This window comes from Camelus ferus, chromosome 21 (genome assembly GCF_009834535.1).
Source record: "Camelus ferus isolate YT-003-E chromosome 21, BCGSAC_Cfer_1.0, whole genome shotgun sequence".
NCBI classification, from domain to species: domain Eukaryota; kingdom Metazoa; phylum Chordata; class Mammalia; order Artiodactyla; family Camelidae; genus Camelus; species Camelus ferus.
This window is the reverse complement of record NC_045716.1, coordinates 23,212,534-23,231,242: the sequence shown is the minus strand read 5'-3', so window position 1 is coordinate 23,231,242 and position 18,709 is coordinate 23,212,534. Positions and strand designations below refer to the sequence as shown.

The 18,709-nt window shown below is 45.9% G+C and overlaps 1 protein-coding gene across 1 annotated transcript; it reads right to left on the bottom strand.

Moving 5' to 3' along the window:
* Positions 1–3,759: 3,759 nt before the first annotated feature.
* On the bottom strand, positions 3,760–5,298 carry S100A12 (S100 calcium binding protein A12). The gene is made up of 3 exons (XM_006177170.3): positions 5,144–5,298; positions 4,437–4,593; positions 3,760–3,981 (listed from the first exon to the last, which is right to left on the bottom strand). The coding sequence occupies exons 2-3, from the start codon at positions 4,572–4,574 to the stop codon at positions 3,841–3,843; spliced, it is 279 nt and encodes a 92-aa protein (XP_006177232.1). The 5' UTR covers positions 4,575–4,593; positions 5,144–5,298; the 3' UTR covers positions 3,760–3,840.
* Positions 5,299–18,709: the final 13,411 nt, after the last annotated feature.

The window sequence follows — 18,709 nt, the reverse complement described above, 5'->3', positions numbered from 1 at the left end:
GAAAGTCAGGGTCTTGCTTGCCCTGCAGATTTTTACAAGTCTGCTTTGCTCCCTTTTAACTTTGAAGATGGTTTTTACCGGCTGAGTTAAATGGCGAGTCCTAGCCGTTCTTGCACCAGGGGCTCCCGGGGGCCGTCCCAGCAGATCCGGACCCTCCCCCTGACTGCCAGAGCCCGGATGGGCCAGTTGGCTTCGTTTGCCGTCAGTGCCCCTTATCACACAGCAACTCTCGCTCAGAGGGCTCTGTCTACCAGCCATCCCCAAAGGGGCTTGACGCCGTGACGGGCCGGTAAGTCCCAGAGTCCCCAGGCTGAAATCCACTCTGAATGACACGTGGAAATACGTGAGGGGGTGTGAGCAGAATTGCTCCCTGGAGGATCTGATGTTTGGGTCGGGCTCTGGTGAGTAAGCAGGAGTTCCAGAGCCAAAGAAGGACCAGTAGCCTGGTAGCTAGAGCCCAGTACAAGGCACTTTTAAATGGTTTGTTGTGGGGAGGGTATAGCTCACTGGTAGAGAGCACACTTAGCATGCATGAGATCATGGGTTTGATCCCCAGTACCTCAATTAAAGTAAGGAAATAAACCTAATTACCTCCCTCCACAAAATGAATAAATAAATATTTTAAAAATTAAAAAAATAATAAATTAAATAAAGGGTTTGTGAATGAAAGGAAGAGAGGGCACCTCAGACAGAGAACAGATGTCAAATCAGAGTACTCTGAAAGTCTGTGGGGAAACTGGAGAATGTTCTGGAGTGGCTGGGGACTCAGGCTCCTGGTGGTGGACAGGGGGTTGGTGGAGAGATGGTGGAGAGGACAAGTCCAGCCCCCGTGGTCATGCTTCTAACTGTCCTCAGGTCCATTTGTTTGTTTTGTGGTAGCGGCCACTGTCAGGGGACCAGGCTCATCATTTTCATGAAGGGCCTAGAGATTACCTGGTCCACTGCACTTTACAGATAATATGGGCTCACAGAGGGAAGGTCACTTGCTCAAACTCACAGAGCCAAGGAGCAGTTGAGCTGGGAGGCTAGCCAAGTGCATCCGATTCCAGGTTGAAGGCTTTTTTCATTGCCCTCTGGTGCCTCTGATGGATGGATTTTGACCAAGTGTGAGATCCCTTAAAATTTTTCTAAATACGATTTAAGTTCAATTTGTGGTTCAGGTGGCTATTTTGAAACAAAATCATGGCTATTTGAATAGCAAATGGGCTTGGTTCAGTGCTTGTTTTTCACCACATGCTAACGGTACCGTATATGTCAGAAGGGGCCACAGATACACGTGGGTGCACTGAGCAAGAGCACCCGTTCGCAGAACAGCAGCTTGGCCCCAGCTCAAAAGCCCTTAGAGAAAGACAGTGCCCGACTGCCCTCGGTTACTTACCTAACACTTTTCCAAGTTACCCCTAAAAATCACCTAAATCTTTGCTGTAACTAACTACCTCCTATATAAATTAGCATCTGACCGTTAATGCTGGTACCTGCGGAGTGCCGACCTGGCATCAGAGGCTGTGCTAAGTGCTGTGCACGTGCTGTTAGATTAGCTGATCCTCACGTCAACTCTGAGAAAGGTGTAACAGGATCTGCATTTTACTGATGGAGAAACTGAGGCTTAGAGCCTTTAGGTAACTTGTTCGAGGTCTGACAATTAGTAAGTGGTAAAACCAGGTTCTGAATCCGGAACTATAACTTCCCCCTCGTCCTCTGGACCACCACCCTCTCAGTGCCAAGAACACCCTCCCTCCCACCTTTTGAGGTCCTACCCAGAGCCCTCCATTCCGTCCAAGCATCTGAGGATATTAAAACTGGTTGACACCTGAGTGTTCATCTAGTCTAAACTCTTCAAATGAATTTCCTGAATTCCTTTGAATTCTTCAAAAACAAAGAAAACAGAGATCCGGAAAGGCAAAGTGATTTTTCCCAAGGTCATTCAGCGAGTGAAGGCTTTCTCTGAATGCTCCCCTCTTCTCATTCCGTGATGGAAGCCTTCCAGACTTGGGCCATTCCAAGGCCGCCTTCTCCAGGTCCTGAGTTCCTCCATCTTCTGCCAATCCCGCTCCACCCCGGCTCAGCCTCTCCACCCTGCCCCATCCCCAGGAGAGGGTCTCCCCAGGCTCCTGCTTCCTGGAGTACTTCCCACCTTCCCACTGCCTCGACTGGGCCTCCGATTCACATCTCACATATGCAGTAGTTTCCTCTGGTGCGCCGCCCAGCCTCACCCTGGGGCCTCTGTGGCTGGCACTTGTCTCTTCCAAGCCTCAGACCTGAATCCCAGCTTCCTGCACATCATCTCCCCAAGGCTTGGCACCAAATAAACCAAAAGACAAACCCACCTTTTCCCTCAATATTAAGTTCCCCTTCTCACTTTCCTCATATCTGCCATGCCTGGGCTCCAGCGAGTTACCCCATCTTTTTAAAATTTTGTCACAAACTCTGCCTTTATCTCCTGCACCCTGTGAAAGGCGAGCCAGGGAGCAGCCACTGGCAGGTCTGCCAGTGATACAGGAAACGTGGGGCGAGAGGATGGCCGTGTCCCAGGTCTCGGTGGAGTCCCTGGGATCCACCCTGCCAAGTGTAGGTCCTTGGTTTTGCTCAGGAAGGAATTCAAGAGTGAGCCATAGTTGAGTAAAAGTAGATTTATTCAGGAAGATATATACTCCACAGACAGGGTGCAGGCTGTCTCAGAAGGCAAGAGAGAGGCCACGAGGTGTGGGGTTTGGGTGCTCAGTTTAAAGTAAAAGTGGTTACACATGCCATAGACAGAGTGTGACCCATCTCACTCAGAAGGCAGAGCCGCCACGAGGTGGGGGGTTGTCAGATTTTATGGGCTCAGTAACTTTGTATGATGATACTTTGATCTATGGGGTTAATAACGTAGATTGTTAAAATTAATTTCCTCTTTATTTTCAATGCTCTTAACGTGACTAAAAGTACATTTAAAATTACAAAGGTAGCCCAGGTTATATTTCTCTGGCCAGGGCTACTCTGGGGAACCCCTCCTGGCTGGGGTCCCTGCACCCTCTCTTACCTGTCCCTGCAATCTCTTCTCTACAGACACAGCCGTCAATGAACGTGAGTGCAATCATCTCGCTCCCTGCCTCAAAGGCCCCTGTGGCTTCCTTAGCACCCTAGACACAAAGTCCAAGCTCCTCCCCCCAGGCTGTAGCCCCTGCGCCCTGTTCCCCGTCTCCTGCAGACGTTCCCCTCCCACCAGCCCCACCTCAGCCCTGCATCCCACCGCCATGCTGTTCTTTGAGCAGGTCCAGCACACACCCACCTCGGAGCCTCAGCCTCTCTCTGACGGGACTTCTCGGCCCCCAGACACCTGCAAGCTGCTCTCCCTCCCTTCTGTTTGATTTCTGCTCAGATGCATCTCTTGGTCATCACATCGAAACCGGTCACCTTCCCTTCTGCCCCAACCTTACTTCCCTGCTTCAGCTGTCTTCACACCTCTCATCATTACCAACCAGTGCATCATATGATATATTTTTACTGGTTTATCTGGTTTCTTTTTTATCCCCTCCCCAATAGAACACAAGCCTCAAGAGGACGGGGACTTTGTGTCTTTGGCCTCCAGCTCTCATAGACGCACAGTGAACAGTTGTTGAATAAGTGAATAAATGAACAAATATTTTACATTTAATACATCATTGGTGAAGAAATGAACACGTGGAGAGGGGGTTCCAGGGGCTGAAATGGGGCCTGTTGGAATAGCAGGGATAACGAGGGATCAAGTTTGCGGGAAGAAAAAAAGCACAGACACTGTTAAGAACTTCTCAAGGGCACATTTATTAATGTGGGGAGAGTCTTCGTGGGGGCTCACTGGGAAGAGCCCCTCGGGGCTTCCTACTCTTTGTGTATTTCCTCGTGGGCAGTCAGCAGCACTCTGGCCACCAGGGTTATGAATTCTTCAAAGTTGACCTGTCCATCCTTATTAGCATCCAGCTCTTGGAATATTTTGTCAATGGTGGCCTGATCTTTGGTGTTCTAGGAGAAGGGAAGCAGGGGCAGTGAGCTCCCCTGTTCTCCAGGCCTCTCATCCCTCAGAGCTCAGCTTAGGGAGCCCAGGAATCTTAACTCATTAGTCAAAACCATGTGGGAGAATCCAATGTGAGAAAACAGAAGCAGGAGAGAAGCGCCCTCAGGAGCCAGCCTAGAATCAAGTCTTGACCTGGAAGGTACTGTGTGGCCCCCAAATCCAACTCCACCCTGCCCTGCCCCTGTCCACTTCACAGAGAGAGGAGGGAGCAGAGCCCAAGGTGACAGAGCGAGTTATTGCGAGATGGAGGGAGCCCCATCCCACCGCAGGGGGAGGATACCCTTGAGAGCTCAAGCAGGGGCCAGCCCACCCCTGTCCTTGCCCCACCATCACCCTTTCAGGCCTTGGTACTGCCCTCAGTGCAGAGGGGTGGGCAGGGCTGCCATGACGGGGCGTGACCTACCTTGAGGGTGTTCACAAGCTGCCTGGTGATCAGCTGCTTCAGCTCCCCCTTGGAGAGGGTGTCGTAGTGCCCCACCCGAACTGAGTACTGATGGAAGATGTTGATGATCCCCTCCAGGTGCTCCTCCAGCTTCGTCATCTTCCCACCTCACGCTAACCTTCAGGAGGCAGAGGAGGTCTCAGGCTGTTCCTTCCCCACCCCGCACAGCCACTCTCCCCTCTCTTTCTGCATCAGGGTTTGGGACAAGGGGTGACTTCCCCAGCATCTGCTCTTATTCTCTCTGCTCTGTGTTTGGCCCATGATGAGTATTTTCATTTGTGGATAGGATGGAGGGAGAAGAGCATATAAACCACCCCAACCTCAGAGAACCAGCCTTAAGTGCCTCCGTGTCCCACGCCCTGCTCTCTCCTGGGAAGTGTAATTCGGAGGGAACTGCTCACTCAAGCTCACCTGGGAAGGGCTCTTTGGTTGGCCAGCCTATTCCCATTCCCCAGGTAACAGCACTTTAGGGCCCTTACAGATGCCAGCCGCCCCACCCACCTTTGCCATCCCCAAGTCCTCAGACCGGCTCTTCCTAGCGCAGCCAGGGCTGGCCTGCTTGGGCCAAGAAGGCAGTCAGCCCAGAGGGTATCCAGCAGGCAGAGGGCTACGGCTTCCAACAGCCTACCAAGTGGCCCCCTGAGGGCCCAGCCAAGGAAAAAACTTACCCTCAATGCACAGGAGTGTGAAACGGTAGCAGAAGCCAGCACTGGTGAGGAGCTCTGAGCCAGGGAGGTTTTTATAAGGCCCTTAGGGCCTCACCTTTGACTTCAAATGAAGAAACTTCTCTGATTCATCTTGGGGCAATCACAGGACAATGCCCTGTTGCTCAAGAGAAGCTTCAAAACTGTGGCTTTGACTGCAACACAGGCGGCTCAGATTGCAGCCGTACCATGTGCCACCCCTGCCTCATCCTGCAACTCGGCCCCCACCCCACCCGCACACCCAGGAGCCCCACATGCCTCTCAGCTCCCGGGCAGGACCCAGCCAGCCTTCAGGTTTAGCTCCGTCCTCTGCTCCCTGCTAAATTTAAGGCTAAGAGAACAAGTTTCACCGCCTGGAAGGCTCACACCCGGAAAGGGAAGGACTGGGGAGCGGCATTGGCTGAGCGTCTCTGCAACAAAAAATGATAATAATAATAAAAACAATCCAAGTGGACATGGAATCCTGGAACAGAAAAAGGACATTGGTTTAAAACTGGGGAAATCTGAACATAGAGTATGGCATTTAGTTGATAATAATGTGCCAAGAGCGGTTCACTACCTGTAACAAATGTACCACATGAATGTAGGACGTTCATAACAGGGGAGACGATGTTTTCATTACAGGATATTACAAGACATTGAATATAGTTCCCTGTGCTCTACAGCAGGACCTTGTTGTTTACCTATTAATGATATTTTTCTGGGATGAGGGGTGGGTAATTAGGTACTGGGGATTGAACCCAGGACCTCGTGCATGCTAAGCACGCACTCTACCACTGAGCTATACTCTCCCTCAATTTTTCCATAATTCTAAAACTGCTCTAAAACAAGGGGGAGGGTATATAGCTCAAATGGTAAAGCGCATGCTTAGCATACACAAGGCCCTAGGTTCAATCCCCAGTACCTCCCCTAAAAAACAAGTAAGTAAATGTTAACCTAATTACTTCTCCCCAGTAAAAAAAAAAAAAAAAATTAATAAAATAAAAATAAAGTCTTTATTTTTCTTAATAGACTTGATTTTTTTAGAGCAGTTTCAAGTTCACAACAGAATTGAGCAGAAAATACAGAGTTCCCACATAGCCCTCCCCACCCATACATATATACTCCCCTACCCTCAACACCACTCATCAGTGTGGCATATTTGGTACAATCGATGAACCAACATGGGCACATTATTATCAACCAAAGTCCATAGTTTACATTAGGGTTCACCCTTGATGTTGTACATTCTATGGGTTTTGACAAATGCATAATGGCATGTAGCCACCACTACAGTATCATACAGAATAATTTCATTGCCCTAAAAATCCCTTGTGCTCCATCTGTTCATCCATCCCTCCCTCTCCCCAAACCCCTGGAAACCATGATCTTTTTATTGTTTCTATAGCTGTGCCTTTTCCAGAATGTCATTTGGTTGGAATCATACAGTTTGTAGCCTTTTCAGACTGGCTTCTTTCATTTAGTAATATGTCTTTTAAGTTTCTTCCATGTCTTTCATGGCTTGATAGGTCTTTTTTTTTTTTTGCTGCACATATATTTTTTAATTTACATATTATGTACTGTTCATTGTTTCTAGAGCTTTTTAGCTTTTTAAACTTACATAGTTATCAAAGGAATAAAGCCAATCACAAAATAAGAATTAACTCAAAAAGATACATACACCCTGCTATTAACAGCAACATTATTTATAATTGCCAAGATATGGAAGCATCCTAAGTGCACATCAATAGTTGAATAGATAAAGATGATGCAGCATATATATATGTGATGGAATACAACTCACCCATAAAAAAGGAGGATATTTTGCCATTTGCCGTTCTTCATTCACTTTTTTTTTTTTTCACTTCAAAAACCAGAATTTTATAACTGGCAGAGACATTTCCATTACATCAAAAACAACAAAATACCTAGGAATAAGCTTAACCAAGTAGGTTCCCTATACTCTGAAAATCAAAATGACACAAAGAAATGGAAAGATTTCTTGTGCTCTTGGATTGGAAGAATCAACACTATCAAAATGACCACACTACCCAAAGCAATCCACAGATCCAATGCAACCCCCGTCAAAATATTCGCAATATTCCTCACAGAACTAGAACAAACAATTCCAAAATTTATAAGGAACCACAAAAAACCCCGAACAGCCAAAGCAATCTTCTGTAGGCCTCTTTTTTTTTTTCTCTCTCTCTCTTTCTTTTTGTTCTGTTTTCTTAGAGTTTGATGACTAGAGAAGGTCCTTTAACATTTGTTGTAAAGCTGGTTTGGTGGTGCTGAAATCTTTTGGCTTTTGTTTATCCGTAAAGCTTTTGATTTCTCCATCAAGTCTGAATGAGAGCCTTGCTGGATAGAGTATTCTTGGTTGTAAATTTCCCCCTTTTAACACTTTAAATATATCATGCCACTCCCTTCTGGCCTGTAGAGTTTCCGCTGGAAAATCAGCTGATAACCTTATGGGAGTTCCCTTGTATATTATTTGTTGCTTTTCTTTTGCTAATTTTAATATTTTCTCCTTATCCTTAATTTTTGTCAATTTGATTGCTATGTGCCTTGGTTCCTCTTTGGGTCGATCCTCTGTGGTACTTTCTGTGCTTCCTGGACTTGGGTGACTGTTCCCTTTCCCAGGTTGGGGAAGTTTTTGGTTATCTCTCCAAAAATTTTCTCAGGTCCTTTCTCTCTCTCTTCTCTTTCTGGGCCCCTGTAATGCGAATATTAGAGCACTTCTTGTGTCCCAGAGTTATCTTAAATTATCCTCATTCCTTTTTATTCTTTTTTCTGTTCTGAAGTAGTGGTTTCCACTAATCTGTCTTCTAGCTCACTGATCTGTTCTTCCGCCTCATTTAGTCTATTCTTGGTTCTTTCTAATATATTGTTCACTTCAATGATTTTATTCTTCAACTCTGTTTGGGTATTCTTTATATTTTCCAACTCTTTGCTAAAAACTTCACTCTGCTCATCTATACTCCTCTTGAGTTCTCTGAACATCTTGGCTGTCATTACTTTAAACTCTTTCTCAGATAAATTATCTATCGCCTCACCACTTATTTCTTCTTCTGGGATTTTACCTTATGCCTTGTCCTGGGCGATATTCCTTTGCCACCTCATATCTATCTTTTATGTATCTGTGGATTCCTTCCACAGGCTTTGGGATTGTTGTTTTCTTATTTCTAGTACCCTACCCCTGGTGGATAAGGCTGGACTAGAGGCTTATGCAGGGTTCCTGGCAGGAGGAGCTGGTGCCTGCTCACTGCTGGGTGAAGCTTGGTCCTGGACCTCTGGTGGGTAGGGCTGTGTCTAGAGGTCTTTGTGGCTTAGGAAGTCTGCTGATGGGTGTGGCTGTGTTCCCACCCAGTATGTTGTTTGACCTGAGGCTTCCCCACAGGTTGTTGGGTGGGGCTAGGTCTTGGGGCTGATGATCCAATCAAGATGTCGGCCTCCAGGAAAGCTCATGTAGATTAACACTCCAGGAATGTCCACCACCAGGTTTTACGTCCCCTAAGTGAGCCGCAGCCATCCCCCACGTCCCCAGGAGACCCTCTAAATCCAGCAGGCAGGCCTGGCCCAGGTTCCTATGAAATCACTGCCTCTGCCCTTGGACCTGGTGCACGTGAGTTTCCGCGTACGCTTCTCAAGGGAATGGAGTCTCCATTTCACCCAGTCCCATGGGGCTCCCAGAGCCAAGCTCCCCTGGCCTTCAAAACCAGATGTCCTGGGATCTCTTTCTCCTCCCAATGCTGGGATCCAGGCTGGGGAGCCTGATGTGGGGCTCAGAGCTCTCACTCCTGTGGGAGGGCCTCTGCGACTTAATTATTTTTCAGCTTGTGTGTTGCCCACACGGGGGGTATGGGGCCCAATTATATCATGAGCACACCCCTCCAACTGTCCTGCTGTGGCTCCCTCTTTATGTTTCCAGTTGCAGATCTTTTTCACTAGGTTCCAGTCTTTTTTCGATGGTTGTTTAACATTTAGTTGTGGTTTCATTGTAGTCACAAGGAGAGGCGAGTTCGTGGTCCTAATGCTCCGCCATCTTGACCGGAACTGTATGTTTTAAAAAGTGAGCATGTATTGGCCACTCACAACATGCCAGACACAGCTGTACACAAATCCTCACCCAGTTCTCCAAACAGTCCCGTAGGGTGGGTGCTAATGGTAAGACCATTTTGCAGATGAAGAAAATGAGTTTGGAGAAGTTAAGTAACTTATCTAAATGTCAGCCTCCAAATTGTCTGCTTTCAGAACCTTTGCCATTATTGTAATTTTTCCCTTAAATGAGAATTGGTGGGCTTTTTGCTCTAAAAAATAATACATGCTCATACTATTTGTTTAAAAAAAACGTAATTTTTGGTAACTGTACACGATCTTATAACAGACCCTGACCTTTTTCTTCCAGTTTTTTTCCTAATACAGTCAATTCTTTATATATGTTTATATATTCATTTTCATTTTCATTACAGGTTACTGAAAGCCACTGAATATAGTTTCCCTTTGCTATGCAGTAGGATCTTGTTGTTTATCTATTCTGTACATAATAGTTTGTATCTGCCAATCCCAAACTCCCAATTTATGCTTCCCAATCCCCTTTCCCCCTTGGTAACTGTAAATTTGTTTTCTACATCTGACAGTCTCTGTTTTGTAAATAAGATCGTTTGTGTCTCTTTCTTTTTTTTTTAATAGATTCCACATATAAGTGATATCATAGGATATTTGTCTTTTTCTGTCTGACTTACTTCATTTAGTATGACCATCTCCTGGTCCATCCATGTTGCTGCAAATGGCATTATTTCATTCCTTTTTATGGCTAAGTGCTGAGTAGTATTCCATTGTGTATATATACCACATTTTCTTTATCCTGGTATCTGTTGATGGACATTTAAGTTGCTTCCATGTCTTGGCTATTGTAAATAGTGTTGCTATGAACATTGGGGTGCGTGTATCTTTTCAAATTAGAGATTTCTCGGGATATACGCCCAAGAGTGGGATTGCTGGATCATACGGTAAGTCTATTTTTAGCTTTTTAAGGAACCTCCGTACTGTTCTCCATAGTGACTGCACCAACCTACATTCCTACCAGTAGTGTAGGAGGGTTCCTTTTACTCCACACCCTCTCCAGCATTTATTATTTGTAGACTTTTTGATGACGGCCACTCTGACCAGTGTGAGGTGATACCTCATTGTAGTTCTGATCTCATTTCTCAAATAATTAGAGGTATTGAGCACCTTTTCATGTGCCTGTTGGCCATCTGGCTGTCTTCTTTGGTGAAATGTCTATTTAGATCTTCTACCTATTTTTTTTTATTGGGTTGTTCTTTTTTTTTTATATTGAGCTGTGTGAGCTGCTTGTATATTTTGGAAATTAATCCCTTGTGGGTCACATTATTCACAAGTATTTTCTCCCATTCTGTAGGTTGTCTTTTTGTTTTGTTTATGGTTTCCTTTGCCTTGCAAAAGCTTTTAAGTTTAATTAGGTCCCATTTGTTTATTTTTGCTTTTATTTCCATTACTCTAGGACACAGATCCAAAAAAATATTGCTGCAATTTATGTCAGAAAGAGTTCTGCTTAAGTTTTTCTTAGGAGTTTTACAGTATCTGGTCTTACATTTAGGTCTAATCCATTTTGAGTTTATTTTTGTATATGGTGTTAGGGAATGTTCTAATTTCAGTCTTTTGCACTTAGCTGTCCAGTTTGCCCAGCACCACTTATTGCCTCCTTTGTCAGAGATGAATTGACCATGAGTGCGTGGGTTTATTTCTGGGCTTTCTGTTCTGTTCCATTGATTGATATGTCTGTTTTTGTGCCAGTACCATGCTGTTTTGATTACTGTAGCTTTGTAGTATAGTCTGAAGTCAGGGAGCCTGATTCCTCCAGCTCTGTTCTTTCACAAGATTGTTTTGGCTATTTGGAGGTCTTTTGTGTTTCCATAAAAATTTAACAATTTTTTGTTCTAGTTCTGTGAAAAATGTCGTTGGTAGTTTGATACAGATTGCATTGGATCCGTACATTGCCTTGGGTATTATGGTCATTAACAATGTTGATTCTTCTAACCCAAGAGCACGGTGTATCTTTTCATCTGTTTGTAATTGTCTTCAATTTCTTTCATCAGCATCTTACAGTTTTCAGAGTACAGGTCTTTTGCCTCCTTAAGTAGGTTTATTCCTGGGTATTTTATTCTTTTTGATGCAGTGGTAAGTGGAATTGCTTCTTTAATTTCTCTTTCTGATATTTTATTGCTAGTGTATAGAAACGCAGTGTATCCCTGTGTATTAATTTCGTATCCTGCAACTTTACCAAATTCATTGATAAGCTCTAGTAGTTTTCTGGTGGTGTCTTTAGGGTTTTCTGTTTTAGTGTCATGTCATCTGCAAACAGTGACAGTTTTACTACTTCCCTTACAATTTGCACTCCTTTTCTTTCTTTCTCTTCTCTGATTGCTAACATTCCAAAACTATATTGAAAAGCAGTGAGAGAGGGCGTCCTTGTCTTGTTCCTGAACTTACAGGAAATGCTTTTCTCCATTGAGTATGATGTTAGCTGTGGGTTTGTCATATACAGCCTTTTTCATGTTGACATTTACTCCCTCTATGCCTGCATTCGGGAGAGTTTTTATCATAAATGGATATTGAATTTTACCAAAAGCTTTTTCTGCATTTATTGAGATGATCATGTGGTTTTTATGCTTCAGTTTGTTGATGTGGTGTATAGCCACATTGGTCATGCTGTGTGATCCTTTTAATGTGTTGTTGCAGCCACTTTGCCAGTATTTTGTTGAAAATTTTTACACCTATGTTCGTGACATTGATCTGTAACTTTCTTTTTTTTGTATGATATCTTTGTCAAAAATCCTTTATGCCTATGTGGGGAGGGAGACCTTTCCCTCAGTTGTTCTGGGATGCAAAGCTAGTCACTGGACCAGCTTTCAAAAGGGATCCCAGGGTTTTCAGCAAGTGAGACATCAATCCCTCTGTGCCTTCCCTCACTTTCCCGTCCTAATCCCTGAACTTGTCAGTTAGAAAGAGCTGTCAAGTTGGGCGAAGATGACTACTCAAGCGCCAAGGTGGGAAGTGGCTATCAAGGTCTCTGAAATAAAATCTTTTAAAGTCTAGCCTGTCAACCTCCATTCAATAGCCCGGACTCCCCTGCATGCTCCGTGTTAACCCGGTTACCGTGGCAACATGAACCAGAAGAGCAGGACCCAAGCCCCATAGAGGGGCACCACCGAGGCCTGGACGTGGGCCAGGACCACCCTGTGCAGGGCAGCCCCGCAGAAGTGGGCTAGCAGTTGGTACCTAAAACTGCACGGCCAGGCTTTGTCGGCCACACTGCATAACCACAAGAAGCACCTGCTCTTGGGGGAGGACCGAGTGAGACCCCAGCCCCCTCCGCCTTCTGCCTGTGGAGGAAGACCAGATCCCAGCAATGGAACAAGAAAACCTCTGGGTGTTTGGACAATTCAGGGATGGGGACGCTGTGAGAGGAGAAACTGGACAGGTGGGAGAATGAGCAAATTGGCGGGAAATAAGATCCTTGGAATGGTATGTTTATCTTGAACTGAACAGATCATGTATGTCACAGTTAGATTTTGAAATGCCATTCAGCTCACTCAGCATCCTGGGTTACTTCGCCCCTCCCTCTGGAATTAGAGAACTGATGTTGAGCCACGACTGTGATTCTGCTAGGAAACCCTAAACAGAGACGATCCAAGGTCACTGCTCGTTTTCTTTTTTCTTTTTCTGGTGAAATTAACTCTTTTTTTTTTTTTTTTACAGCTTCGTTGAGGTAGAATTGGTATTTTAAAATTGCACACATTTAATGTGTACAGATTAATGAGTTTGGACATATGCAAGCACCCGGGATGGTGTCACCACAATCGAGGTCATAAGCAGAGCCATCACCTCCAAAAGTTTCCTTGAGTGCCTTCGGTTTGGGTTTTGGGTTTTGTGGTAAGAACACTTAACGTGAGGCTACTCTCTTAACACAAGTTTCAGTGCACAATGCCGTCTCGCTAGCTGTAGGCACTGTGTTGCATAGCAGACCCCCAGGTCTTTTCCATCTTGCAGTACTGAAACTTTACGCCACTGACCAATAACAGTCACTGCTGTCTTTACGGGTGCCACTCAGAGGGGACGAGACTGTGCTGGGAGAACTCTGGCAGAATGCTGTCTTTTTGTTTGACTTTCTTTCCCTCCCTTTACTAATACATTCCATATTGGGTTTTGGGGTGGGGGGGAGAGCAGGTAATTAGGTTTACTTATTTATTTTATTTTTGGAGGAGGTACTGGGGTTTGAACCAAAGACCCTGTGTATGCTAAGCATGCGCTCTACTACCTGAGCTATACCCTACCCCCTATATTGTTTTGAGATACAGAAAAGACTAAGGAGAGTGTATAAGTTCATTTTAAGGCAAAACAAAACAAAACAAAACATATGAGAATCTACAGGAGGCTTTTAGTCCTCCAGACAGAAACCAGGTTATTGGTAATGTATTCCACAGAGCAAAGAAGGAAGAAAGTAAAGAACTTTTTGTTTGCTAAAAATAATCAAATTCTCTGAGAGCCCCCAGACCAGGTAGCAGAGTAGTCAAGTCTGCTTCAAGAATGATTCGTTAAAATGACGATCTCCAGGTACATGAAGTGAGCCAGAAAAAGAAAGAAAAATACCACATGATGTCACTCATATGTGGAATCTAAAAAAAGGAAAGAGGACACTAATGAACTCATCTACAAACCAGAAACAGACTCGCAGACATAGTAAGCAATCTTATGGTTACTAGGGGAAAGGGGGCGGGAAGGGATAAATTTGGGAGTTTGAGATTTGCAAATATTAACTACTATATATAAAATAGATTTAAAAAAACATATGTCTTCCGTGTAGCACGGAACTGTATTCAGTGTCTTGTGATAAACTTTAATGAAAAAGCACATGAAAACAAGTATATTTATGTATATGTATGACTGGAACATTGTTCTGTACACCAGAAATTGACACATTGTAACTGACTATACTTCAATTAAAACAAAAAAGAAGAAGAATGATTCATTAGACTCTGAGTTTCTTAAGGTGCAGAATGTTTTCCTGGAGAAGGCGGGCTGGCCCACAGAGCCTGGGTGGAGGGTGCTGGGAAGGAGGCCGCCCCAAAGCTCGACTCACCCCCCAGGGTTGTTGGTGGAGCTGGCGAGATACCAGGAGTGCGGTAGACAAGTGTTGACATTATAGCCTCAGGGCAGCGTGCATTCCAGACAGGACTGGGAACCTGGCTGAAATTTGTAAGAGGAAAGAAGAGATGGAGGAGGTCGTGAGCCCCCACGGGACTCGCGTGGGTTCCGTGTAGACAAAGCCTCAGTGACCGCAGTGGAGAAGGGGAAGCTATGAAGAGTTACCTGGCCCCAGTGGATTTCCTAGAAACCTGGGAAGGTGATTAGCATTGCTAGATCTTGCACTCCAGAAGCTGCTGGAGAAGACACCAGAGCCCAAGGGTGCGCCAGGCAGGCTCACCCAGGCTGAGTCATGGGGGCAGGGCAGGGGAACCATCACAAGAGGCTCGGCGCTGGAGGCTTCCTGCTTGACTGGAGTCACTGAGGCTAATTCCAGAAGGGGTGGGGCAGGCTCTGGTCACAGCAAGAGGGAAAAGAGAGAAACATCAGATCTGAGAAGCAGCCAAGGCTCCAGGCGGGACTTTGAGCTCCACTCAGAGCATCAATCAATGGGGTCACCTAAAGGTCTGAAGGAAGGGGACTGTTTCTGAGACAACCTCCAAGGGCCTTGAAAAAATGAGAATGGCCACCCTCTCACCTTACCTATAGGAAAGCTGGTCATTTCCTTGTGACCCGACCCCATTCGGTGAATCTGCCTGTAGCAACATTCCAGAGACTAAGGCTAACGTGCACAGGAGACGGGGGCTCCTGAGGAGCTCCCACACACACAAGATTCAGCTTAGTTAATACAAGGGCCTCCCCCTGCCCCAGCTGCCGAAATACTAGGGGAAGGCGACAAAAACTCAGGTCGCGGGGAGAAGTAGCCATCCAAAAGGAAGTCAGTAGCCGTCTCCACTCCCCCAGACGCACCCCACTGCAGAGAGCAGAGCCAACCCCCAGCAAGGGGCTGGGGGGGTCCACACCCCTGCAAGTGAGCATGGAGTGAGGATGTGATCTGCCCCTCAGCCACCGGTTTGGATTTTGTGTCCAAATCCAAATCGCCACACCACTGGCTTAAAGCCTGAGATGGGAGCAGTTCACCTGTTTTCAGCATAGGGAAGGCAGAGCGCTGTCTTGAAGTAATTCTGCTCTGCTCTGCTGTGCAGCGGCATTGAGATGCCTGCCCTCTGACCCCTGGTCAGCAGCTGGTCAGCAGCGCTGTTGGCGCTGTTGGCTGATTTGGGGAAAGAAGTCTCCTGGGGGTATGAGGCGAGAGGGAGGGACGCATCGGCCCTATCCAGACTCCTAGACAGGAAAAGCTTCCTGAAGTCAGATTACCATGAGGAAAAGGGGAGGCCGTGCCAGTGACAGGGAAGACACGGGGGCAATAAGAGCTGTGGATGGAAAGTCTCCCAGACCCAGCCTTCCTGTGTGCTTTCGGTGACAGTGCCCGAGCGTCAGAGTAGTGACTTAACACAACAGAGCTTGTTCTCCAGCACAGAGCGCTGCTGAGCCTGGCCCTGTACAGGGCGCCCCAGCAGCTTGCAAGAGACGTGTCCTCTAGGGAATTGTGTGCCCTGGCCAGCAACATCAGCTCCCACAGCAAACGCAAGCAACCACAAAAGGGGCTGCTGCTGGATGTCCCCCAGTTCATGAGAGCAGAATTGACCCCCTGGCCCCCACCGGCCTGAGCGAGCCCTGGGCTCAAGGAGGAGATACCAGGCATCCTCCTACAGGGGATGTTGGAAGCATGAGCAACTGACTGGAAAAATTAAAGACACATAACTATGATTGATCAAACCATACCTGTGGCATTTGGAGATTCCTTGGGAGCCTCTCATCTACCGTGTGGAGCAATTGATTCCCCTGGAATTGGAGTCAGCTGCTTTCTGAGACAGCAGCTGTCATTTTGTTGAATGTATGGTTTCTGGGGATGGATGTGACGTTACCTGTCAAACGTCAGTGCAGAGGTGGGCTGAGTTTGAAGGATTCCTGCAGGATACCTCTAAACTCTTGGATAGCACAGAGCAGTTGGCAGAATATTCTGGAGTAAAAAGAAGGAAAATCAAGCATTTTTTAAATTTACTGAAAGGTTAATTCTCTGTAAGACCCAGAAGAGATAACAGAAAAGGAGAGTGCATCAGAAATGATTCTTTTAGGTCCCTGTGGATTTCTAAATTTCTGAAGCCTTTTCCTAGAGGAGAGGGACTCATAGTATCTGATGTCTCCAGGGTCCTAGAACATGGAACCCTCTATCCTGCTCCAAGCCAGGGAGTTCCAACGCAGGCCATGGAAAAGACCGTTCAGCCTACTGAGAAAACTGAGACACCAACAAGTCAGTGTGTTTTCCATTAATGACACTGATAGCCTCAAAGGAAGAACTAAGTCCAACTTGGCTGGACACATTCCTGAAAATCTACAAGAGTAGCAGTTATTCAGAAGAAGAAATACGAGAGGCAATGAAATACAGAAATGGGAGTGCCCTGCAGGGTATTCGTGCGCTTTACTTGGTCAATGTCTCCAGATCTCCCATCACTTGTCATTTATTTTTTCTTGTCTTGTAACACTGGCTAGGGCCTCCACTATAGATTTAAATAGAAGCGGTAATGGGGGCATCTTTGTCTTCTTCCTGTCGTTAAAGATGAATGTCTAATGTTTCTCCATTAAGTACAATAATTATGAGTAGGTCTTAACAGATACACATGATCATGGAGGGTTCTAGGACCAAAGCAGGAAAGACATCCAGAGCATCCTATGCGGGTTAGATGTGCTGCTCTAGAAAGCACGGGGGGAAATGTGCCATGGCAAAGCACATGCTGAGCAGGCTGAACCGGCTGGAGCCCCTGCTGGGCGAGGCTGATGAAGAAAGACCTTCTGTGTGGGCTTTGACTCCTGGGTAGTCCCACGCCTTCTGCTGCAAATAGGGCCCATTGAGGAGGAAGAAGAGGAGGCTTATGTGCACTGAAAGAGGGATGAGTACAGATCATTTGAAAAAGTTGCTAAAGATCTATGCCCTGATCTCAGCAGCCAATTCAGATGGTGATTTTGCAAACAAGAAAATTGTTCACATGGGAATTTCCCTCACTCCTAGGACTGGAAAGAAGTCTCCCCAGCCCAGAAGGAGGGACAAGCCCTAAGAGCTTAGGGAACTCAAAATGCTAATCCTCTCTTCTACTGTCATTGTCTGGAGGATTGCTCATACCAGGAAGAAAAACTTGCAGTAATTCAGGCCCAAGGCAGGGTGAAGTCCTGGACAGAAAATAAGGGACCCAAGAGAGAAGTTCATTCTGGCATCTACTGGCCCTGCTCCTCTCCCTTGGACAGCAGAGACCCTATAGAGGGTGAAGACGGAGAGACCAGAAAGGCCAGCAGAGGAAGGGCAGGCCTTCTGCACCCACATGATGGAAGTCAGCCAGAGGAGATCACTTTCGTGTCTTAACCAGGGTTTCTCATCTGGAGACAGACGCAGAGCAAATCCCAGCTCCGCCACTTGCCAGATGATTAAACTTTGTCAAGTTTCTTAACTTCTCTGAAACTTCTCGTAGGCAAAATGGAACAGTAATTACCTGTCTCATGGGGTTGCAATGAGAAATAATGCGAGATAAACAATTACAAAGTCTAGTGCTTGAAAGCAAATTTATCAACAAACATAGTGGGCCCCTGTCAAAATTCTTCCGTAATTCAGTAACGGAAGAATCAATAAAGATTTTTTAAAGTAGGTTGGAAGAATATTTGAGAATATATAAAGACAGTCAGGAAAGAAATGCCTAAATAAGACTCAAGGTAAGTGTAAGACTCTTAACTTTCAACAGGGTGATAAAAATTACAGTCAGGGGTTTAACATCTCTCCTGGGCTGTAAAATCATATTACCTCATCAAGCAGCTGTCAACTGCCTGCTTCTTTATGTGTTGTGTCTTGTTAATCAAATATATTGTGCCAACCATGTTACATTTCCCCAAAGTGCCAGCTGATGGAAGATTAACAAGTGGCAAGGACTTGCTTCCATTTGGACAGACTCGAGCATGAGATCAAAGGTTTAAGAATCATCATGTTGTCTTTCTCCAGGTCTGAGATGATTTTTCCCTTTTCACAGTGACACCCAGCAGAAGCCCAGTGAGTGTTGGTAGCTTTCCCTCCCCTTCGCAGCCCGTTTGAACTTCGGCTGAATTTCCAAGTCAGGAAACCAGAAAGAGGCTGGTATCTGGACCCAACCAGAATGGTTCTGGTTCCCAAGCAGAAGGATGTATGGGGAAGTCTTTCCCACTGGAATAAGCTCTGTGTTCAGCTGTTAGACACCAGTTGCCCAATCCAGATCCTCTCCATGCCTTTTAAGACTTTTGTCACAACTGTGAGGAACTTGGCTGAAGTCAGGACCTTGGGTGGAGAAGCAAGATTTCAGCCAG